This window comes from Salvelinus alpinus, chromosome 2 (assembly GCF_045679555.1).
Source record: "Salvelinus alpinus chromosome 2, SLU_Salpinus.1, whole genome shotgun sequence".
Classification (NCBI taxonomy): domain Eukaryota; kingdom Metazoa; phylum Chordata; class Actinopteri; order Salmoniformes; family Salmonidae; genus Salvelinus; species Salvelinus alpinus.
The window spans coordinates 55,159,397-55,184,723 of record NC_092087.1 but is presented as its reverse complement, the minus strand read 5'-3'; the positions used below and the strand labels follow the sequence as shown (position 1 = coordinate 55,184,723).

Below are 25,327 nucleotides of genomic sequence, written 5' to 3'. Positions count from 1 at the left end.
GGAAACTTTCAGAACCTAATGACGGAGGAACAAATTTAGTTTCACACGACCCATTATTCGTGCAGAACCGGATGTGTGTGTGTGGGGGGGGGGGGGGGGTTTAAAAGTGACGCCACCCGGTAGAGTACAACGGGAAAAGGAGCCAAATATTATCTGTTATATTGGTAAGATGGTCAAGTGACTGCTCTAACAATGGAAATACATGTCCTCAAAGATGGTAAGCAGGAGTGAGGAGGGTGGGACCATTCTAGCCAATGAGAGGGCAGAAGAGGGCAGATACGCTTTTCTATTGCCTATGCCGAGCAATGGGCCAGGGTTCTGGTCAAGAAGCACTGTCTTCGAATGCACCTACTGTTTTGCTTTGGTACTGCAGCTTAACTGTATCCGTTACATGCCATCGTGTAGGTTCTCCAGTTTGATGCTCTTTCATGTGCACCACCATTATCCCTAGATTGCACAGTATAACCGAATCATAGTAGCCTATAGGCTAACATTAGTTAACGTTAATGCGTGATGCCCAACAGTCTGTTGATGTCAGCCAGTTGAGAGATCCTGAAACACTAATCGTGAAGGTTGATTTTGCTGCGTGTATTGGGTTCTTGGAAAGGGTTCTTGGATCTCCAGGATTTCACAGCTGAAACATTGCAGGGAATACTGCCTGAAGATGCTTCACCCGTTCAGGCCCCAGAGGCTGTGTAGGGATCTGAGTACATTGACTTTTGTTTTTTGAGAATAATATGAATGTTTAATTTTTTTCGTTCAATTTTTGGATGTAGTCCGAAAATACGTCCTTTTGGCCACTAGAGGCCTCTATCATTCTCTATGGGCACAACTCGGATAACGTTTTTGCCAAAATGCCACGTGCGTCAACTCATCAGTGCATTTATAAAAACCTAACCATTACAACGCTTCTATTCGATCGAATAAACCTCACGTAGCAAATTAGCAAGTACATCTTTGGTTGACCAAATTAGACATTCAATGACCCCCATACAAAAATTGCTCATTTCATGGTCTTATTTTGGTGGACAGATTTTGGGCGGAGTAAACCCTCTCGCTTGGCCTCTTCCTCTCGGAACGAACCGTGCTCAAAATGGTGTAAAGAGGGAAAACCACAACACGCCCATTTTTGAATGAACAAGTAATCTGCAGTCAACAACCTGGCTTCTTCGTAGTGAAAGGACTGCGTGAATACTGGTTTGCAAATTTGCACTCCCATCCCACTAATTCACGGGGATTATAGCTAACACGCTATCTAGGCAGCGCAGGTAGGAGTGGCTGGCGCAATTTACACTGTAAACTAGCTAACGTTGGCTAGCCAGAACTTGCAGGGAAAATAATACATAGCAAACAAATGCATGTTAGCTAGCTAGGTAACTAGCTAAAATATAACGATGTTTAGTTACAATGTAGAAAATGCAATCAGCTATTAGTTAACGTTAATGCGTGTTGCTCAATAATATTACTGTTACAACGCATGCTACTAGGTACTGTAGTCAATTTAGTTGGTTGGCTAACGTTACGGTTTGTTTTCTATTTCATGGTTGACATTATTTCACCTCGGTGTCTTGTTTATCACCGTTGGCTAACTAGTTAGATGTCATCCCACAATCGAGCTGCCAATTTGTAAGCGATATAATTAGCTCTTTCATGCCATTATATGAGTAACTAGCTAGATAGCTGGCTAACGTTAGACACGACTTGCTCTTCTCTGTCGGTAACGTTAATTGGCTAACGTTAGTAATTTACCTAACGGACGTTAGTTGCGTGCGTTGTAGCTAGAAAGCTATCGTTACCTGGCTATGTTAACTTCCTCGATTTAGCTGGCTAGCTGTAGACCACTGATGTCCGGCTAACTACACAATTTTGATTTAGGTTGCTAGGTAGCTATGATATCAGTTAACTAAAGTTAGTTAGTGAAACAGCTGGCTAGTTACGGGGTGTCTTACCTAGTTGTCAAGAGACTAGCCATCAGGATGAGAATGCCCTGATGCCGGCTAGTCTACTTGGATGAGAATGTCCTGATTAGGATTGCACATTTTGGGGAATATTCAGAGGTGTAAACTTTCCGTGTGAATTAACGAAAATATATTAATATTAATACAATTTAAATTTGATGTTTTTAGCATTGGATATATTTACCATATCATATGGAGACAAACATAAACATTTTACCGTATCATAAGTAGACATAATTGCAAATGATTAAATCCTTCCAATAGAAAAACCCCCCAAACAATTTAGTTCCCGAATTGAACTTTAATTAAATGAGTTGACTCTTCACATGGGATGTATTTGTCAGCCTGTTGTGTGTGTTCCCAAACAAGGACCAGTTGCGCTCTGAGGTGGCTGATGTTGGTGGGATTTGGAGGATGATGGAGGCAACAAGGGAAAGAGCCTCAGATCCACAGAGTCCCTTCCACCAGGTGGCTGATGAGATATGTTGGCACGACTGCCATATTGCATCTCCATCCCAAAGCCCTTGCTTGGAAGTGTACTTCTCTAGACTGCCAAGAACCTTGCCCTCATCCAGGCCAAGGTGGCGAGACACGGTGGTGATGACACCATAGGCACTGTTGATCTCTGCACCAGACAGGATGCTCTTGCCAGCATACTTGGGGACCAACATGTACACTGTATGGGCTTCAGGCAGAAGTCTTCACGCTTTTTGATGTATTTCAGAACTACAGTTTCCTCTGCGTGGAGCAACAGTGAAGTGGGCAGGGCAGTACAGATTTCTTCTCTTACATCTGCAAGCAGAGTCTGAACATCACAGGATGGCATTGTCTCCCTCAATCTGTGCAATGGCTACTTCTATAGGTTTCAGGAGTTTCAGGCTGCTTACCACACTCTCCCCAAATACATCATCCAGGAGGATCCTCTTGATGGGGCTGTCCATCGGCAGACTGTGATATGGCCATTCCTTGGAGAGACTCCTTCCCCTCCAGGATGACAACACCACCCCAACGGGTGTTGCTGGGCAGTTTCAATGTGGTGCTCTTATTCTGCTCACTTTGCTTGGTGAGGTAGATTGCTGCTATAACTTGATGACCCTTCACATACCTAACAATTTCCTTGGTTCATTTGTAGAGTCTATATAGTGGCATTTTCCTGTAAAGATTAGAGGAAGAAAATGTAAAATACCCAAATACAATTTTATGAACAGATAAATAGTTAAGCAGTTAGACTAAACAACTCCTTTTGTAAGATAAATGTTTTAAAATGAAACATGTATGGAAACGGGTGAATTAACACTCCTCAGCAGGCTCAAGCAAGCTAAAAACCCACATGGTAGCAAAAACTAAATAGCAGAAATTGTTAACAAGTTAGAAATTATTTCAACACACTTTGCTGTAGGCTACTATTTACTAGTTAACAAAAAATCATGTATGTCATATTAAATACACTGCTCAAAAAAAAAAGGGGAACACTAAAATAACACATCCTAGATCTGAATGAATGACATATTCTTATTAAATACTTTTTTCTTTACATAGTTGAATGTGCTGACAACAAAATCACACAAAAATGATCAATGGAAATCAAATTTATCAACCCATGGAGGTCTGGATTTGGAGTCACACTCAAAATTAAAGTGGAAAACCACACTACAGGCTGAACCAACTTTGATGTAATGTCCTTAAAACATGTCAAAATGAGGCTCAGTAGTGTGTGTGGCCTCCACGTGCCTGTATGACCTCCCTACAACGCCTGGGCATGCTCCTGATGAGGTGGCGGATGGTCTCCTGAGGGATCTCCTCCCAGACCTGGACTAAAGCATCTGCCAACTCCTGGACAGTCTGTGGTGCAACGTGGCGTTGGTGGATGGAGCGAGACATGATGTCCCAGATGTGCTCAATTGGATTCAGGTCAGGGGAACGGGCGGGCCAGTCCATAGCATCAATGCCTTCCTCTTGCAGGAACTGCTGACACACTCCAGCCACATGAGGTCTAGCATTGTCTTGCATTAGGAGGAACCCAGGGCCAACCGCACCAGCATATGGTCTCACAAGGGGTCTGAGGATCTCATCTCGGTACCTAATAGCAGTCAGGCTACCTCTGGCGAGCACATGGAGGGCTGTGCGGCCCCCCAAAAGAAATGCCACCCCACACCATGACTGACCCACCGCCAAACCGGTCATGCTGGAGGATGTTGCAGGCAGCAGAACATTCTCCACGGCGTCTCCAGACTCTGTCACGTCTGTCACGTGCTCAGTGTGAACCTGCTTTCATCTGTGAAGAGCACAGGGCACCAGTGGCGAATTTGCCAATCTTGGTGTTCTCTGGCAATTGCCAAACGTCTTGCACGGTGTTGGGCTGTAAGCACAACCCCCACCTGTGGACGTCGGGCCCTCATACCACCCTCATGGAGTCTGTTTCTGACCGTTTGAGCAGACACATGCACATTTGTGGCCTGCTGGAGGTCATTTTGCAGGGCTCTGGCAGTGCTCCTCCTTGCACAAAGGCGGAGGTAGCGGTCCTGCTGCTGGGTTGTTGCCCTCCTACGGCCTCCTCCACGTCTCCTGATGTACTGGCCTGTCTCCTGGTAGCGCCTCCATGCTCTGGACACTACGCTGACAGACACAGCAAACCTTCGTGCCACAGCTCGCATTGATGTGCCATCCTGGATGAGCTGCACTACCTGAGCCACTTGTGTGGGTTGTAGACTCCGTCTCATGCTACCACTAGAGTGAACGCACCGCCAGCATTCAAAAGTGACCAAAACATCAGCCAGGAAGCATAGGAACTGAGAATTGGTCTGTGGTCACCACCTGCAGAACCACTTCTTTATTGGGGATGTCTTGCTAATTGCCTATAATTTCCACCTGTTGTCTATTCCATTTGCACAACAGCATGTGAAATTTATTGTCAATCAGTGTTGCTTCCTAAGTGGACAGTTTGATTTCACAGAAGTGTGATTGACTTGGACTTACATTGTGTTGTTTAAGTGTTCCCTTAATTTTTTTGAGCAGTGTATATTCACCCCACCCAGTATTGTTATCACAACTTAACAGAACGCATGTAGTCCTTGGCTCAGACAGTGTAGTAGTGTGGGCTCAATAGCATCTCATTAGTGTGCAAGATCTTGATCTTGAGCGCACATGTGATGGAAGAATGCACTGTGTGTGCCGAGGGTTGCAATTCCATTGAATTGGATAGTTTAACCAAAATATGCCATAAGACCTAGAATTGCCTTATGTGTGTATCACAAAAAAGGTTCAATGTTATAAGCTAACATTTTATGAATTTAAGCAAAATTCATGGAAAATATCTGAAATTCCCGAAATTTACCGGAAAGTTTCCAACCCTTTGCAATCCTAGCCCTGATGGCTAGTCTACTAGGATGAGAATGCCCTGTCTACTAGGATGAGAATAACCCTGATGGCTAGTCTACTAGGATGAGAATAACCCTGATGGCTAGTCTACTAGGAATAGAATGCCCTGTCTACTCGGATGAGAATAACCCAGATGGCTAGTCTACTAGGATGATAATGCATCATGGTTCTCTGGCTGTGCCTCAAGCCTAGTTGAACAGGAAATACAGGCACCAAAAGTTAATAATTTAACATCATGGTGCTAGTCTTTTAAATTAATTGACACAGCTTGTGGAGAACTACGCTAAGGTGTATATATTGAGTGTTTTTTGAATGGTGCACCTTATTAAACTAACTCTAATCCAACTAGCTCCAGCTAACTATGGAGCCCTCCGACCAACAGACAGGCCCAGACTCTGGCTCTCAGGAGGTCAACCCTGTGTACCTACAGCAGCTTCGAGAGCTGGACATCCCAGAGGAGGCTGCCAAGCAGGTGGGTTAATTTACTGTATACAGGTTCTCTTGCACTTCCTGAGATATGATCTGCAGTATATTATGTCAATTTTATCTTGGTTCTGCATTTAGATTTTCTAATGCAATATTTATATTTATTTATATTTATCTACTTACTAAGGCATCCATAATGACTGTAAAGAGTACCATAGAGTACTTTACTAAAGAGTACTTTACTGGAGCAATACCATAATCATATGTGTTATGTGATTGACATGTCTAATCCATCCAACATAATTTTCTATGTTTCTACCTCCCGCAGGCACTCTTGCACACCCGAAATGTGTCTGCTGAGGAGGCTGCCATGTACTACTTCAACAAGCTGGAGAATGAGGTACCCATAAGATAGCCTTAGTCCGCACAGGTACACTTTGGTACATTACCTCTCCTGTATTGTGTCTGAGCCCACCCTGACTCTCTCTCTCTCTCTCTCTCTCTTCTCTCTCTTCTCTCTCTTCTCTCTCTTCTCTCTCTTCTCTTCTCTCTCTCTCTCTCTTTTGGAGTTTGAGTGTTTGGTGTGGAAAGCTCTATCCTAACTAACTTTCTTGATTCTTTTCTTTACATGTTATTTTCTATGGTGGAGGGTTAATGCAATATTTGTTTTAGCGGTATCCAAAGTTTTTTTTCAAAGTTAGGGTGGAAGAGGACAGAAACTTTCCTGGGGTTTTTGGAAGTTGTGGTGTGCGCGATGGCTTCTCAGCCTAGCGCGGAGGAGACGCTGTCTATACAGCATGGATTCAGGTGTGTTCCTGAGAACGGAGTTAAGGTGGAGGAGGTTCTGCTCGCGGTCGGTGAACAGGTAGGAGCTGAGTTTATACATTCTGCTTCTAGAATGAACAAAGCTGTGGTTGTGTTCATGAAAAGGGCTAATTTGGTTGGTAGGCTAATTGCTAGCGGAATATTTGTAAGGGATGTGTTGGTGTCAATTTCACCTCTCTCTACCCCTTCAACAAGAGTTGTAGTGGCAAATCTGCCTCCGTTTATTACGGATGATCAAATTAGGAAAGAGCTGAGTCGTTTTGGTAAGTTTGCTAGCGGTTTTCGTGTACTGTCAGCAGGGTTTCAGGCAGATGCCGTTAAACACGTTGTTTCGTTCCGGAGGCAAGTGTTTATGTTTCTAAACAACAACGAGCAACAGCTAAATGTGCACTTTAAAGTGAGACATGGGGAGGGGCTCTATGCAGGTTTTGCCAGCACAGATAGTCTACGGTGTTTTGAATGTGGGGATTTGGGGCACAAGAGTTTTGCGTGCCCACACAAAGGCCGTAGAAAAGGTGAGGGTACAAGCGCCAGTGGGGGAAATCGAGGTCAAAGTGCAGGGGGTAAGGAGATGCAGACAGCAGAGGCTGGACCTAGTCAGGTTAGAGATGGTGGGGTAGATGAGGCTGGGCCTAGTCAGGCTAGAGATGGTGGGGTAGCTGTAGCTGAGTTTAGTCAGGCTAGAGATGGTGGGGTAGTGGAGGATGGGTCTAGTCAGGCTAGAGATGGTGGGGAAGCAGAGGCCGGGTCTAGTCAGGCTAGAGATGGTGGGGTAGCTGAGGCTGGGCCTAGTTATGCTATGGAGGGTGCTGGGTCTAGGCAGGATATGGATGGTGGTATAGCAGAGGCTGAGTCTAGTCAGGCTATGGATGGTGGGGTAGCTGAGGCTGGCCCTAGTCATCAAATCAAATCAAATTTATTAGTCACATACACATGGTTAGCAGATGTTAATGCGAGTGTAGCGAAATGCTTGTGCTTCTAGTTCCGACAATGCAGTAATAACAACAAGTAATCTAACCTAACAATTCCGCAACTACTACCTTATACACGCAAGTGTAAAGGGATAAAGAATATGTACATAAAGATATATGAATGAGTGATGGTACAGACGGCATAGGCAAGGTGCAGTAGATGGTATAGAGTACGGTATATACCTATGAGATGAGTACTGTAGGGTATGTAAACATAAAGTGGCATAGTTTAAAGTGGCTAGTGGTCCATGTATTACATAAGATGGCAAGATGCAGTAGATGATATAGAGTACAGTATATACATATACATAAGAGATGTGTAATGTAGGGTATGTAAACATTATATTAGGTGGCATTGTTTAAAGTGGCTGGTGGTACATTTTTACCTAATTTCCATCAATTCCCATTTTTAAGGTGGCTGGAGCTGAGTCAGTTTGTTGGCAGCGGCCGCTAAATGTTAGTGGTGGCTGTTTAACAGTCTGATGGCCTTGAGATAGAAGCTGTTTTTCAGTCTCTCGGTCCCTGCTTGGATGCACCTGTACTGACCTCGCCTTCTGGATGATAGCGGGGTGAACAGGTAGTGGCTTGGGTGGTTGTTGTCCTTGATGATCTTTGTGGCCTTCCTGTGACATCGGGTGGTGTAGGTGTCCTGGAGGGCAGGTAGTTTTCCCCGGGTGATGCGTTCTGCCGACCTCACTACCCTCTGGAGAGCCTTACGGTTGTGTGCGGAGCAGTTGCCGTACCAGGCGGTGATACAGCCCGACAGGATGCTCTCGATTGTGCATCTGTAGAAGTTTGTGAGTGCTTTTGGTGACAAGCCGAATTTCTTCAGCCTCCTGAGGTTGAAGAGGCGCTGCTGCGCCTTCTTCACAACGCTGTCTGTGTGGGTGGACCAATTCAGTTTGTCCGTGATGTGTACACCGAGGAACTTAAAACTTTCCACCTTCTCCACTACTGACCCGTCGATGTGGATAGGGGGCAGCTCCCTCTGCTGTTTCCTGAAGTCCACAATCATCTCCTTTGTTTTGTTGACGTTGAGTGTGAGGTTATTTTCCTGACACCACACTCCGAGGGCCCTCACCTCCTCCCTGTAGGCCGTCTCGTCGTTGTTGGTAATCAAGCCTACCACTGTAGTGTCGTCCGCAAACTTGATGATTGAGTTGGAGGCGTGCATGGCCACGCAGTCGTGGGTGAACAGGGAGTACAGGAGAGGGCTCAGAACGCACCCTTGTGGGGCCCCAGTGTTGAGGATCAGCGGGGTGGAGATGTTGTTACCTACCCTCACCACCTGGGGGCGGCCCGTCAGGAAGTCCAGGACCCAGTTGCACAGGGCGGGGTCGAGGCCCAGGGTCTCGAGCTTGATGACGAGTTTGGAGGGTACTATGGTGTTAAATGCTGAGCTGTAGTCGATGAACAGCATTCTCACATAGGTATTCCTCTTGTCCAGATGGGTTAGGGCAGTGTGGTTGCGATTGCGTCGTCTGTGGACCTATTGGGTCGGTAAGCAAATTGGAGTGGGTCTAGGGTGTCCGGTAGGGTGGAGGTGATATGGTCCTTGACTAGTCTCTCAAAGCACTTCATGATGACGGAAGTGAGTGCTACGGGGCGGTAGTCGTTTAGCTCAGTTACCTTAGCTTTCTTGGGAACAGGAACAATGGTGGCCCTCTTGAAGCATGTGGGAACAGCAGACTGGGCTAAGGATTGATTGAATATGTCCGTAAACACACCAGCCAGCTGGTCTGCGCATGCTCTGAGGACGCGGCTGGGAATGCCGTCTGGGCCTGCAGCCTTGCGAGGGTTAACACGTTTAAATGTTTTACTCACCTCGGCTGCAGTGAAGGAGAGCCCGCAGGTTTTGGTAGTGGGCCGTGTCAGTGGCACTGTATTATCCTCAAAGCGGGCAAAAAAGGTATTTAGCCTGTCTGGGGAGCAAGACATCCTGATCCGCGACGGGGCTGCTTTTCTTTTTGTAATCCGTGATAGACTGTAGACCCTGCCACATACCCCTTGTGTCTGAGCTGTTGAATTGCGATTCAATTTTGTCTCTGTACTGGGACTTAGCCTGTTTGATAGCCTTGCGGAGAGAATAGCTACACTGTGTGTATTCGGTCATGTTTCCGGTCACCTTGCCCTGGTTAAAAGCAGTGGTTCGCGCTTTCAGTTTCACGCGAATGCTGCCGTTAATCCACGGTTTCTGGTTTGGGAATGTTTTAATCGTTGCTCTGGGTACGACATCGTCAATGCACTTCCTAATGAACTCGCTCACCGAATCTGCATATTCATCATTGTTGTTGTTGGACGCCGTGCGGAACATATTCCAATCCGCGTGATCAAAGCAGTCTTGAAGCGTGGATTCAGATTGGTCGGACCAGCGTTGAACAGACCTGAGCGCGGGAGCTTGTAGTTTTAATTTCTGTTTGTAGGCTGGAATCAACAAAATGGAGTCGTGGTCAGCTTTTCCGAAAGGAGGGCGGGGGAGGGCCTTATATGCGTCGCGGAAGTTAGTATAACAATGGTCCAGAGTTCTGCCAGCCCTGGTCGGACAATCGATGTGCTGATAGAATTTAGGGAGTTTTGTTTTTAGATTAGCCTTGTTAAAATCCCCAGCTACGATGAATGCAGCCTCAGGGTGTGTGGTTTCCAGTTTACAGAGAGTCAGATAGAGTTCGTTCAGGGCCATCGATGTGTCTGCTTGGGGGGGAATATATACGGCTGTGATTATGACCGAAGTGAATTCCCTTGGTAGATAATGCGGTCTACATTTGATTGTGAGGAGTTCTAGATCAGGTGAACAGAATGACTTTAGTTCCTGAGTGTTGTTATGATGGTCACACCACGTCTCGTTAATCATGAGGCATACCCCCCCGCCCCTCTTCTTACCAGAAAGATGTATGTTTCTGTCTGCGCGATGCGTGAAGAAACCAGCTGGCTGCACCGACTCCGTTAGCGTCTTTTCAGTTAGCCATGTTTCCGTGAAGCAGAGCACGTTGCAATCCCTGATGTCTCTCTCGAATGTTACCCGTGCTCGGATTTCATCGACCTTATTCTCAAGAGACTGGACATTGGCGAGTAGTATGCTAGGGAGTGGAGCGCGATGTGCTCGTCTCCGAAGCCTGACCAGGAGACCGCTACGTTTGCCCCTTTTTCGGCGTCGTGTAGCTTCGCCGGCTGGGATCAGGTCCATTGTATTGGGTGGAAGGCAAGACACTGGATCCGTTTCGGGAAAGTCATATTCCTGGTAGGAAGGGTGGTTAGTTGACGTTAATCGTATATTCAGTAGTTCCTCCCGGCTGTATGTAATGAAACTTAAGATCACCCGGGGTACCAATGTAAGAAATAACACATAGAAAAACAAAATACTGCATATTTTCCAAGGAACGCGAAGCGAGGCAGCCATCCTGTTCGGCGCCGGAAGTCCTCATGCTATGGAGGGTGGGGTAGCTGAGGCTGGCCCTAGTCATGCTATGGAGGGTGGTGTAGATGATACTGGGTCTAGTCAGGTTATTCTAGTGGATGAGGAGAGTATAGTGGGGAAGTGTAAGAGACTAGGGGGGGAGGAGGGTGTCAAGCGGAAAAGGAAAAAGGGTGTGGACAAAGGCACCATGGAAATGTTGCCTGTTGCTGTGGGTGAGGCCCTAACCAGAGAGAAAGAGCAGGTGGTCAGGGTGGGAGATAGAGAAGAGGAGGAAAGTGAGTCTGAGGAAGAGGATGAGGAGTTATTTTTTTCAGACTCCTCTTCAATTGGCCCGGAGCTGACAGCCAGTCAACCAGAGGGGTCTAAGTACACGTTGAGAGAACTGACAAGGTTCCTGAATGAGACTAAGGGGCAAAAAGTTAATCTTGAGGCTTTTTTTCCTGATCCTAGAAAGTTTGTAAGATCAGTACAACATGCTATGAGAAATGAGGGGCATGGTGTCCTCTCACCCAAGAAACGGTTTAGGTTGAGGAAGTGGGTCACAACAGTGCGTAAAGGTTTACCTTCAGACACTGTTTAAATGTTTAATTTCTTTCTGACACTGGGGCTTTTTGAGCTTTGCTATTGGTCTATTTCTCTGCTGGCTTTTCTCCCACTTCTTATGGAGACTCTTCGGGTAGGCTCGCTTAATATAAATGGCGCCAGAGATGCGGGAAAGAGGAGTGTGTTGGGTGAATATGTAAAACAAAAAAAAGTTCATGTGTTATTTCTGCAGGAGACGCATAGTGATGTGGTGAATGAAGTTGATTCGGTGGCTATGGTTGAAAGGGGCAAGTGTGTTGAGCCATGGGACAAATCTTAGTGCAGGGGTGGCAGTCTTTTTTGCACCGGGTCTGTCTGTAAAAATTTGCTCCTCAAAGGAAGTGTGTAAGGGTAGGTTGCTTGTTGTTAAAGCAGAAATTAACAGCATGGGTTTTGTTTTTATAAATGTGTATGTGCCTAACACAGGGAGAGAAAGAGGGGTTCTATTTGGGAGTCTTAGACAGGAACTCTCACAAGTAGCGCCTGAGGAGACGCTGGTGATCGGAGGTGACTGGAACTGTACAATGGATTTTACAAAAGACAGAAATGGGGAAGAGCCTCATTCAGTGTCAGTGGGAGTGTTAGGGGACATCATTAATCAGTTTGACCTAGTGGATGTTTGGAGAACTAAACATCCAAACACAAGACAGTATACATGGGTGAAGGTTTTTGGGGCTAGGGTGAGTGCAGCCCGACTTGATCGTTTTTACATATCTAGGAATCAGAGCAATAGGCTGCTGGGCGCTACCATTCTCCCAGTGGGGTTTTCGGACCATCACATAACCATGGCTCGGCTGTCTATTTCACCAGGGCCCCGGCAGGCATCTTATTGGAAGTTCAATGTAAAGCTCTTACAAGATGCCACTTTTTGCTCAGTTTTCCAGACCTTTTGGGAAAGGTGGGGGCAGCGAAGAGAGGAGTATGAGGTTCTGAGTCAATGGTGGGATGTGGGGAAAGTGCAGATTCGGCTTTTCTGTCAACAGTACACAGCTCTCTCATCATCAGAGGCTAGGAGAGTATTGGGGGAACTAGAGCGGTGTATTAGTGAGATGGAGGTAGAGATGGTGGGGCAAGGCAATGTAGGCCTCCAGGCTAATTTAGCCGAATTACGTAGGGACCTGGGCAGTTTTTTCCAGGTTAAAGCAAAGGGAGCACTTGTAAGAGCTAGGTTCTCCATGCTCAAGGAGATGGATGCTCCCAGCTCCTTCTTCTTTGGTTTGGAAAGACAGAGCAGTGAAGCCAAGGGTATGCATTGTCTACGGCTGTCTGATGGGCGGGTGACCTCTGTGGTGGGGGAGATGCGGGAGCGGACTGTGGAGTTTTATACTGAATTGTATAGGGCAGAAATGTGTGATCCTATGTGTGCTCAGGTCTTGTTCGCAGGACTCCCTAAGCTCTCTCGGGCACAGAGGGATGAAATGGACATTCCTCTGTTGTCACATGAACTGGCAGAGGCCGTAACCCAGATGTCCCCCGGTCGTGCACCGGGGGTCGATGGACTCCCAGTGGAGTTTTACAAAAAATTCTGGGGAATAATTGGACAGGATTTCTTTTGCGTCTTGAGTGAATGCATCGGGGTAGGAGAGTTGCCGATGAGCTGCCGTCGGGCGGCTCTGACTCTCCTGCCCAAAAAAGGGGACTTGTGTGAACTTAAGAACTGGAGGCCTGTGGCATTACTCTGTGCGGACTACAAGATTTTTGCCAAGGTCCTCTCTAACAGACTGAAGTCCCATCTGGACTCTATAATACACAAGGACCAGACATATTGTGTACCGGGACGCTCAATCACGGACAACTTGTTCTTGATTAGGGACATGTTGGACTTGTCGAGAGGTTCTAATGTGAACTTTGGACTGGTCTCTTTAGATCAAGAGAAGGCTTTTGATAGAGTGGATCATGAGTATCTGTTTAATGTGATGTCTGTGTTTGGGTTTGGGAAGAGTTTTGTGACCTGTGTGAAGCTGTTGTATGCTGGGGTGTCATGTATGGTTAAGGTGGGAGGGGGGCTCAGTAGGCCAGTCTGGGTGAGACGGGGCATTAGACAAGGATGCCCTCTATCTGGGCAGCTATACACACTAGCCATTGAGCCTTTTTTAGGACTGCTACGCAGGAGACTGCAGGGAGTGTGCTGGACAGGCATGGGTGTGGTGACAGGAATAGCAGTCTCAGCATACGCAGATGATGTTTCTGTGATGGTCAGGGATGGGCAAGATATGCAGGAACTAGAGACCAGTCTGAAGGTGTACGAGGGAGCTTCATCAGCTAAGGTAAACTGGGGAAAGAGCAAAGCTCTGTTATGTGGGGCATGGGGGGATAGGGCTCCTCCTCTGCTTCCAGGGGGTTTGCAGTGGGGTTGTGAAGGGCTTAAAGTGTTGGGGGTGTACCTGGGCTCGGAGAGGTGGGTCAGGAAGAACTGGGAGGGGCTGTCACAGGCAGTGGTGTCAAGACTGGCCAGGTGGAGGTGGCTCCTATCCCAAGTGTCATATAGAGGGAGGGTGCTGATAATTAACAACCTGGTGGCATCTTCCTTGTGGCATAAACTGGCTGTCCTCAACCCCCCCGCCGGTCTGCTTGCAGACCTGCAACGCAAGCTGGTGGATTTCTTTTGGTCGGGACATCACTGGCTGAAGGCAGCAGTGTTGTACATGACCGTCCACGAAGGAGGACAGGGCCTGGTGGAACTGGAGAGCAGGATGGCTGCTTTCCGGCTAAAGGCGGTGCAGAGACTGCTGTATCATACCGATGTTGGCTGGAGGGAACCAGCGTGCGCACTGCTGAGGAGAGCTGGTGGATTAGGGTTGGACCGGCAGCTGTTCCTCATGAAGCTGGAGAGGCTGAGTACAGCAGGTCTCTCAGAGTTTTACTCTGCGGTGCTGAGGGCCTGGCAGCTGCTAAGGCCCATACGAGAAGGGGGTGTGGAGCCTGGGCAGTGGGTGTGGGAGGAGCCTATTTTCCACAACCCAGCCATCCCTTTGAGATCGGTTCAGTCTGCCACCCTGCAGAGGCAACTGATGGCAGGGGGTTTACGAAGGCTAGGTGACCTGAGACTGCTGGGAGAGGAGGGGTGGAAAACCCCGGAGGTCTTGGCGCAACAAACAGGAATAACGTCTCTTAGACTGTTGGAGAGATTCCTGGAGGAGGTCCAGGAGGCACTGTCTGAGCAGGTAAGGGGGGTGTTTGAGAGGCCAAAGGGAGAGGGGCCACCAATGTTTCCGCCACTGCAGGTGACGGCAGAGACTGGAGACTGGCAAGGGGGTCTGGAGGACTTGTTAGATTTTAACACTCCAAGCCTGGGGGAATTTGAGGGGGTGGGAGGTAAAGCTCTCTACAACCTCTGCGTTAAGGTTAGGAACATTAGAAGTCTAACAGGAGTGAAGGCACATCAGTGGCAGGGGGTATGTGGGGCGGAGAGTATGGTGGGTTTTAGATGGAGGGCGCTCTACAAACCCCCAGTACCAAAGAGGTCAGGGGACCTCCAGTGGAGGGTTCTTCATGGAGCCCTGGCCACTAACAGCTGGTTGGCACGTGTTGATCCGGGAATTGGGCAGGGGTGTCCTTTCTGTCAAATGAATGAAACTGTGATTCATGTGTTTTCTGTGTGCACCAGGTTAATGCCATTAATGTCTCTGTTGGAATGTCTGTGTGAGAGGTTGGGGGGGGTTTTTGCTGTTGGGATGTTTATAATGGGATACAGGTATTCGAGTAAGGAGAAAGAAAAATGTGTTTTGTTGAATTTTCTGTTTGCTCAGGCAAAATTAGCTATTTGGCTAACAAGGAGAAACAGGGTCAAAGGTGGGGGGATAACAGACCCTTTACTATTGTTTAATGGGATGGTCTCTGCGCGCCTTAGGGTTGAGTTTGAGTTCTATAAACTGATCAAATGTGTGGAGATGTTTGAGGAGATATGGTGTGTTGGGGGGGCTGTCTGTATTGCTGGGGAAGATGTTTTGGATATACGGTTGTAGGAGAGGGTATTGTTTTTGTGTATGGTGATGTTGGTTTGTATCATATGGAAAGGTGAGTATGGTACATGTATGCAGTACAGGATATATTTTTGTTTTTTTTATTTTTAGGGGGGGGTGAGTGTTAAATGAAATGAGAATGTTTCAATAAAGAAAGACAAAAAGTCAAAAAGTCTCTCTCGTCCCTTCAGGAAGAAGGAGACGACGACCTCATGTTCAAGATGGTGTTTGTGGTGAACATGGACCTGGCCATGGGTGTGGGAAAGGTCAGTTTGAAGACAGGGGTTGGAATGTGTTTTGATTTTATTTGCCAGTTTAAGAAAACCAATGCATGCATTGTAAACGCGTGACAGGAATATCACAAAGTCAGACTTATTGCCATTGTGGTCCCTGAATTACATGGTGCAAAAACATTACATAGCTAGATATGATAGATGTTGTTTGGCTAGTATGCTTGTTGTGGTGTAGTTTGTTCCAACCAGAAGCACAATGGCCCAGTTTGCCCCTGTTGTTTTTAAATGAGAATCACACCTCACACTCAAAGCTAATACATTAAACTTAAAAAAAAAGAAAAAAAAGATTTCTGCTTACTCTGAAAGTGTTTGGTGTGTGTGTTGCGTAGGTGGCTGCGCAGGTGGGCCATGCGGCCGTAGGGCTTTACCAGGCCCTGCAGGAGAAGAACAGCTGGAGGGAGATGGCCTGGAAGTGGGACCATGGCGGGTAAGGAACTGACTGGACTGGACCATTTTTTTCATGAGGACTTTACTGGAGCAATACCATAATCATATGTGTTACTTGAGACTCCATACTGCCGAACAAATTGGATGTGATCAGGTTAAGAACGCCAGACACTTTTATAACGCCATGACGACAGCTGGTAATGGCAATACCACTATCTGGCTGTTCTATGTGCCGGTTCAACCTGCTGTCGATGTTTGCCACAGCAGGATATCTGTGTGTTTGTGGTGTGCAGGGCGAAGAAGGTGGTGTTGCAGGGGACCAACATGGCTCACCTTTTGGAGCTGCAGGCCCTGGCAATGAGCCTTAGTCTGCCCACGTATCTGGTCCAGGACGCCGGACGCACCCAGGTGAGACGTGCGGCTACACGGCAGCGGTTTCAGGACCTAGTTACAGACCCAATGCGCCACTATTACGGCTCTATGGTAGCACTGCTGCACCTGCTTACAGGCACACAGCCCCACCATGACTGTTTCGTAGTTATAGTAGCTCCTGCTTACAGACACATGCACCAGCATTGGGGCTCCACAGCAGCACCTGCTGTGTTACGTGGAAGCCATTTAGTTTCCACGTAACACTATAGTGTCTGCTTTCAGGGGTACGCCCAGCCATTATGATAAGTATTGAGTTTGAACGTAGTATACCCATCTGGTTTGAGGAGTTGGCGAGATAACTTTGGTCAACTCTGAGTTCAACTTGGGACAGCCGGTACCACAAAAGAGGCTCACCGTATAGCCAGGTAAATGTATATGGCAACGAATGCTTCAGAACTAACCTGCTCTGGGGCAAGCTAACTAGGGGCTAACTCCGTTTATGAAGTGTCTGAGACGTGTGTTGAGGACCAATGAAATCAGATTCGTTCCCTCTTGCGAACATTGCGTCATCAAAGGTGACAGATTAAATATTTAATTAATCAAATTGTTTGTGTGTAAAAAAAAAACAACTAAAATACCTATCACATTACATATTTTGTAATGACAGCGTGCATTTGAAAGTTCCCGTTTTGTATGACATTATACAATTGTTTTATCCATAGGAGTGGGGGAAAAGGTGCTGTGTATATTGAAGCACATGAGACGGCCTTAACGATACCTAATAAAATAAAACACTTATAATAGCCTATTTCAAATCATAGCCTGCTAAATGTGCAATAACTTTTTTTGTAACCAAGATTTTTAATTTAACTTTTGGTATTATAAAATGGGATTAGACGGGGGTACATAAATATTACAATGAGTTTGAGAAAATAAGAGTGCCTTCAAAGTTTTCATACCCCTTGACGTATTCCACATTTTGTTACAGCCTGAATTCAAAATATTTATATTTATTTTCTCACCCATCTACACACAATTCCCCACAATGACAAATTGAAAACATGTTTTTAGAAATGTTTGCAAATTTATTGAAAAGGAAATGCAGAAATATCTCATTTACACCCATGAGTCAATACATGTTAGAATCAACTTTGGCAGCGATTATAGCTGTGAGTCTTTCCCAGAAAGTCTCAAAGCTTTTAACACCTGGATTTTACAATATTTGTACATTATTATTTTTAAAGTTCTTCAAGCTCTGTCAAGTTGGTTGTTGATCATTGCTAGACAGCCATTTTCATGTCTTGCCATAGATTTTTAAGTCAAAACTAACTAGGCCACTCAGGAACATTCAATGTTGTCTTGGTAAGCAACTCCAGTGTATATTTGGCCTTGAGTTTTAGGTTATTGTCCTGCTGAAAGATGAATTTGTCTCCCAGTGGCTGTTGGAAAGCAGACAACCAGGTTTTCCTCTAGGATTTTGCCTGTGCTTAGCTCGATTCAGGTTATTTTTATCCCCCCCCCCAAAAAAAACTCTCCAACGAGCATACTCATAACATGATGCAGCCACCACCATGCTTGAAAATATGAAGTGTTACTCCGTGTTGTGTTGGATTTGCCTGAAACACAGAGCCTTGTTTTCCGGACATAAAGTTAATTTCTTGCCCACGTTTTTTGCAATTTTAATTTAATACCTTATTGCAAACAGGATGCATGTTTTGGAGAAGAAAAAATTCTGTTCACTATTCCCTCTTTTCACTTTCGTCATTTAGATTAGTATTGTGGAGTAACTACAATGTTGTTGATCTATTCTCAGTTTTCTCCTATCACAGCCATTAAACAGCCTTCCTCTCCAGCAACTTGAGTTAGGAAGAGGACGCCTGTATATTTGTAGTGAAAGTGTAAAAAGTTTAATAACTTCACGCTGCTCAAAGGGATATTCAATGTCTGCTTTTTTTTATTTTGACCCATCTACATTGGAAAACCTCCCTGGTCTTCATGGTTGAATCTGTTTGAAATTCACTGCTCGATGGAGGGACCTTACAATTATCTGTATGTGTGGGGTACAGAGATGAGGTAGTCATTCAAATTGTTAAACACTATTGCGCACAGTGAGTCCATGCAATTTACGTGACTTGTTAAGCACATTTTTACTCCTGAACTTTATTTAGGCTTGCCGTAACAAAGGGGTTGAATACTTACCGATTCATTTCAGCTTTTCATTTGTAAAAATGTCTAAACATAATTCCACTTTGTCATCAAATTTTATTGGTCACATACACGTGTTTAGCAGATGTTATTGTGGCTGTAACGAAATGCTTGTGTTTCTAGCTCTGACAATGTAGTGATATCTAACAAGTAATGGCTAACAATTTCACAACATACTACACACAAATCTAAGTAAAGGAATGGAATTAAAAATATATAAATATATGGACGAGCAATATCAGAGCGGCATAGACTAAGATAGAATAGAATAAAGTATATACATATGAGATGAGTAATGCTAAATATGTAAACATTATTAAAATGGCCTGTGATTTCAAGTCTATGTATATGGGCAGCAGCCTCTGTGCTAGTGATGCCAATTTAACAGTCTGATGTCCTTGAGATAGAAGCTGTTTTTCAGTCTCTCGGTCCCAGCTTTGATGCATCTGTACTGACCTCGCCTTCTGGATGATAGAGGGGTGAACAGGCAGTGGCTCGGGTGATTGTTGTCCTTGATCTTTTTGGCCTTCCTGTGACATGGGGTGCTGTAGGTGTCCTGGAGGGCAGGTAGTTTGCCACCGGTGATGCGTTGGGCAGACCCACCACCCTCTGTAGAGGGTGGTGGGTCTGCTCTCATTGTGAACTGGAAACGTCTAGGAGCAACAACATCTCAGCCGCGAAGTGGTAGGTCACACAAGCTCACAGAATGGGACCGCTGAAGTGCGAAGCACATAAACATCATCTGTCCTCGGCAACTGGTGCAGTTGCCGTTCCAGGTGGTGATACAGCCTGACAGGAATGCTCTCAATTGTGCATCTGTAGAAGTTTGTGGGTTTTGGGTGCCACGTCAAATTTCTTCAGCCTCCTGAGGTTGAAGAGGCGCTGTTGCGCCTTCTTCACCACACTGTCTGTGTGGGTGGACCATTTCAGTTTGTCAGTGACGTGTACGCCGAGGAACTTGAAGCTTTCCACCTTCTCCACTGCGGTCCCATCGATGTGGATAGGGGGGTACTCCCTTTGCTGTTTCCTGAAGTCCACGATCATTTGTTTTGTTGACGTTGAGTGAGGTTATTTTCCTGGCATCACACTCCCTGAGCCCTCACCTCCTCCATGTAGGTTGTCTCATTGTTGGTGATCAAGCCTATCGCTGTAGTGTCGTCTGCAAACTTGATGATTGAGTTGGAGGCGTGCTTGGCTACGCAGTCATTGGTGAACAGGGAGTACAGGAGGGGGCTGAGCACGCACCCTTCTGGGGGCCCCAGTGTTGAGGATCAGCAAAGTGGAGGTGGTGTTTTCTACCTTCACCACATGGGGGTGGCCAGTCAGGAAGTCCAGGACCCAGTTAGACACAGGGCGGAGTTCAGACCCAGGGCCTCGAGCTTAATGATGAGCTTGGAGGGTACTACGGTGTTAAATGCTGAGCTGTAGTCAGTGAACAGCATTCTTACATAGGTATTCCTCTTGTCAAGATGGGATAGGGAAGTGCAATGGCGATTGGATCGTCTGTGGCTCTATTGGGGCGGTAAGGAAATTGAAATGTCTAGAGTGACAGGTAAGGTAGAGGTGATATGATCCGTGACTAGTCTCTCAAAGCACTTCATGATGACAGAAGTGAGTGCTATGGGGCGATAGTCATTTAGTTCAGTTACCTTTGCTTTCTTGGGTAAAGGAACAATGGTGGCCATCTTGAAGCATGTGGGGACAGCAGACTGGGATAGGGAGTGATTGAATATGTCTGTAAACACACCAGCCAGCTGGTCTGCGCATGCTCTGAGGACGCAGCTAGGGATGGCGTCTGGGCCGGCAGCCTTGCCAGGGCTAACACGCTTAAATGTCTTACTCACGTCGGCCACGGCAAAGGAGAGCCAACAGTCCTTGGTAGCGAGCCGTGTCGGTGGCACTGTTATCCTCAAAGCGGGCAAAGGTTTTTAGCTTGTCCGGAAGCAAGAATTCGGTGTCCGCGACTTGGCTGGTTTTCCTTTTGTAGTCTATTGTCTGTAGACCCTGCCACATCTCGTGTCTGAGTCGTTGAATTGTGACTCCGCTTCGTCTCTATAATGACGTTTTGCATATTTGATTGCCTTGCGGTGGGAAAACTACACTGTTTGTGTTCTGCCATATTCCAAGTCACCTTGCCATGGTTAAATGCGGTGGTTTGCGCTTTCAGTTTTGCTCAAATGCTGCCATCTATCCACTGTTTCTGGTTTGGGTAGGTTTTAATAGTCAGTGGGTACAACATCTCCTATACACTTCCTGATAAACTCAGTCACCGTATTGGTATATTCGTCAATATTATTCTCGGAAGCTACCCAGAACATATCCCAGTCCGCGTGATCAAAACAATCTTGAAGCGTGGATTCCGATTGGTCAGACCAGCATTAAATAGTCCTTAGCACCGGTATTTCCTGCTTGAGTTTATGTCTATAGGAAGGAAGGAGCAAAATGGAGTCATGGTCAGATTTGCCGAAAGGAGGGAGAGGGAGGGCCTTGTAGGCATCCCGGAAGTTGGAGTGGCAGTGGTCGAGTGTTTTAGCAGTGCGGGTACTACAGTCAATGTGTTAGAACTTCGGTAGCCTTTTTCTCAAATTGGCTCTAATATCCCCAGCTACAATAAATGCGGCCTCAGGATATGTGGATTCCAGTTTGCATAAAGTCCAGTGAAGTTCTTTGAGGGCCGTCGTGGTATCGGCTTGAGTGGGGGGTACTTGGCTGTGACTTATTTAAATTTTATTTAAGCTTTATTTAACTAGGCAAGTCGGTTAAGAACAAATTCTTATTTACAATGATGACCTACCCCGGCCAAACCCTAACCCGGACGACGCTGGGCCAATTGTGCGCCGCCTTATGGGACTCCCAATCACGGCCAGTTGTGATACAGCCTGGAATCGAACCAGGGTCTGTAGTGACGTCTGTAGCACTTAGATGCAGTGCCTTAGACCGCTGCGCCACTCAGAAGCCCAAAACACCGCTATAACTGAAGAGAATTCTCTTGGGAGATAATACGGTCTGCATTTGATTGTAAGTTATTCTAGGTCGGGTGAACAAAAGGACTTGAGTTCCTGTATGTTATCACAATCACACCATGAGTTGTTAATCATGAAACATACACCACCGCCCTCCTCCTTCCCGGAGAGAGATTTATTCCTGTCTATGCAATGAACTGAGAACCCAACTGGCTGGACTGACTCAGACAGTATATCCCGAGAGAGCCATGTTTCCGTGATGTCTCTCTGGAAAGAAACCCTCGCCCTGAACTCGTCAACTTTATTATCCAGAGACTGAACAATAGCGAGTAATATGCTCGGGAAGCGGTGGATGTTGTGCGCGCCTCCTACGTCGGACTAGAAGACCACTCCGAGTACCTCCGCAGGCGTTTTTTTGGAGTCTGCCTCTGGAGTCAGTTCAATTGCCCTGGGGGGTGCAAACAAAGGATCCGCTTTGGGAAAGCTGTATTCCTGGTCATAGTGCTGGTGAGTTACCGCCGCTCTGATATCCAATTGTTCTTCCCGACTGTATATAATAACACATTTTCTGGGCTAATGGTAGAAATAATACATAAAAAATAAAATAAAATCTGCAAAGTTTCCTAAGAGCTAGAAGCACGGCAGCCCTCTGTCGGCGCCATTTTATGAGATGGGGTATTGTGTGTAGGCCAGTGACACACAATCTCAATTTAATACATTTTAAATTCGGGCTGTAACACAACAATGTGGAAAAAGTCAAGGGTTGTGAACATTTTTGAAGGCACTGTAAAAGACAATACAGCAGAAATGTGTGGCTCACAAATTCTGTAGAGGACAGGGGGGGGGGGGTGCAATTCATTCAACATAATAAATAATATGCATCAGTTAATATTAAGGGGTTCTCTATTGAGATTAAATTAATGAATGCCTAGTCTTCCCTGCCTTCCCACACACTTGTTGTTACAACCTATTCCTCGTACCTCCTCCCCACAAGGATGCTAGTCTAAATTATATGACCTCCTGCCCTTTTGCCAGGTGGAAGCTGGCTCGCGCACCATCCTGGCCATCGTTGGGGAAGAGGATATGGTGAACAACGTCACTGGAAGTCTGAAGCTGCTCTGAGGGACTTAACCGGCTGTGGAGGTGCAGGGCCATGTACTGCCACTGGGGCAACCAGCAGAGGGCAGCATCCCCTAACAGCGAAAGGGTCTCAACATGCAAGCGCATAACAACATAAAGAAACAAAAAAGAGGAAAAAAGAACCAACCAGACATGACACCACCACCAAGACGAACACACTCAGCCATTTTTTTTCTTGTTTCCTGTCCGATCCACTGACTGGAGAAGAGATGTACACAGAGCTGCTTAGGTTGAGAGGAAGGGACTGGTTCCCCGAACTGACCATGTTGATGGCAGTTTGAACAACTTTTAGTGTCTACTTGTATCTTTTTTTTGATGATGGAGTTTTGCTAGTTAAGGGAAAGTCCTTTACTATATGAGAGAATCATATCAAATTTTTATAAAGGTGTAAGTCCATGACAATCTTAATTCCATCTCCCAATTTAAGATATGATTTTAGCGTTTGAAAAAAAATCAAGGATAGAACCTAGTCTTTTGGTGATTGTTAAATACTGTTGTCATAAATTCAAGGAGCGAAATATGTAATTGCAATATCCTTTTAGATCCTTTAGGATACTGCTTGGGAAGAGTGCTTTACTGATAATTTTATACATCAAAGAAATAGTAAAGGTAAGGTGTATATGTATACATTCTCTTCCAAATACCATGTCCCTTATAATCTATAACACTACATACTGATGTCAAATGTCCATCCATTGCATTTATGTGCATCTGCTTAGGCCATATATAATGTGGTGTGCCCATTTGAGATAAAGGGCTCATCTTTATCTGTGCCATTATAGCACTTTGACAACATGGGCAGCGCCATTGAGGCTAGAACCCATAGGAATCCCCACCCAGTTGACTACTTTGACTACTTCCAAATGGCGGAGGCATGGAAGCCCTCAATGGTGCTGCCCATGCTACAGGCTTTAGGCCGCTAGAGGTCTATCAGTCGCTTTGGGTGTGCCATCCTCAACGTTTCGCACAATCACTGTTGGACTTCGTTACATAATTTTTGTGGTGTTTTTTACATTTATTTTATTTTTGTGTTCTTGCAAAAAAGGATACGGTCGACTTGAGGCTCACTGAGTTATAATTCCTTGACTGGGGGCTTGGCAGAAATAACACTGTATTTGGTGAATAGGATTTGAGTGTAAGGAACTCATTGTATGGGTCAAAATAAGTGACAGTGCTGATGCTTGTACAGTGCCTGAGCGCATGTACTTTAGCTGACTATTATGGATAATAGTTTACACAAGTGAAATATTTGTGTAACTGCTTTGAGGGTAAATGTGTTAGCACACTGAAGCTAGCTAGCTAAATGGTTGCGCTGTGAGTTTTTTTTTACCAAACCGGTACATACATTTTAAGATGGCGTAGCAAATACAGGTTAACATTTGTTAAGGACCGCTTAAAGAATAATTGATTCTGGCACTTACAGTCTTCAACATTTGACTAACAGATACCTAGGATATATTGTATGTTTCTGTTAAAACAACTCTTTGTTCATTACTATAAAACATAAATTGTATTTTGTGGGCTTGAGATTCCATTTGGGACCATAAATGGCTCTGAAGTCTTACTAAATATGGAAAAGGCTTATATGAATGATTTAAATGGAAATGACATGACTTGCATTGCATCTAACAGTTACTCAAATGAAATGTTTTTTTATTATTTGTGTTAGAGACCATGCAAAACCCCATGGCTGCATCCATGTTAATGTGTTAGGGCTTTGATACCTTCCTGTGTTACAAGCATTTGTTCATATTAAAACCAAGGAGACAATTAGAAATGACTCCTGACCAAGTGAACTGATTTTTTTGTTTGTTTTAGTTACGTGATCCGTATAACACTTATGTTTTATGTGAACATATCTACCCCAACACAATGTCGTATGGCACAAAATTACTTTGCTGTTTTGCTTATTGTATTAAAACTATTAATGTTGGAAGTTGTGCCCTGCCACGTTTGTAGCCTGTTCACCGTATTTACAATAGAAGTATTGGCGAAGGCACTCTATCTGGAACGGTTGCTGGGAAACTTGTACATCGTCCTTCAGAAGAGATCTTTAATCACGTGAGGGCTACAGAACAAAGGTTATCCTGTCTACACTTACCCAACTTCCCAAGAACAATTTACAAAACACCACCTGGGTGCGTCTTTCGGTTCGGTAGAGGGGTGTGAGAACCTGGAAACCAGTGTGGAATTATTTGTTATTGTGTTAAATTAGGGTTAGAATGCATTCTCATGAGTTATTTGGTAATAGAGGTTTACGGGAGCCCATCATGTCTTGCTTGTTTTATGTATTGAGTTACCCTCGAGAAAATGTTGTAAATGTACCAGTCGTATATCTGCAGAGCTAGGAAGCTAAATAAATTAACAAAGCCGGTGCCAATTACGTCAAGGATGTAGGAATGGTCTGCCCTTCCCCCAAATCAATCCAAGCGAGGAATAAAACCAAGATG

At 45.6% G+C, this 25,327-nt stretch overlaps 1 protein-coding gene across 5 annotated transcripts; it reads left to right on the top strand.

Annotated features, from left to right (window-relative positions):
- Positions 1-932: 932 nt before the first annotated feature.
- On the top strand, positions 933-24,813 carry LOC139565033 (probable peptidyl-tRNA hydrolase 2). 5 transcript variants are annotated; one of them, XM_071385044.1, is made up of 7 exons: positions 933-1,268; positions 5,686-5,808; positions 6,091-6,162; positions 15,709-15,783; positions 16,140-16,237; positions 16,491-16,605; positions 22,773-24,813. In XM_071385044.1, the coding sequence occupies exons 2-7, from the start codon at positions 5,698-5,700 to the stop codon at positions 22,857-22,859; spliced, it is 558 nt and encodes a 185-aa protein (XP_071241145.1). In that variant the 5' UTR covers positions 933-1,268; positions 5,686-5,697; the 3' UTR covers positions 22,860-24,813. The 5 variants fall into 5 exon arrangements, with proteins under 5 accessions (XP_071241145.1, XP_071241154.1, XP_071241158.1 ...); XM_071385053.1 differs by having other exon boundaries at positions 1,057-1,197; positions 22,773-24,673; XM_071385057.1 differs by having other exon boundaries at positions 1,175-3,026; positions 22,773-24,673.
- Positions 24,814-25,327: the final 514 nt, after the last annotated feature.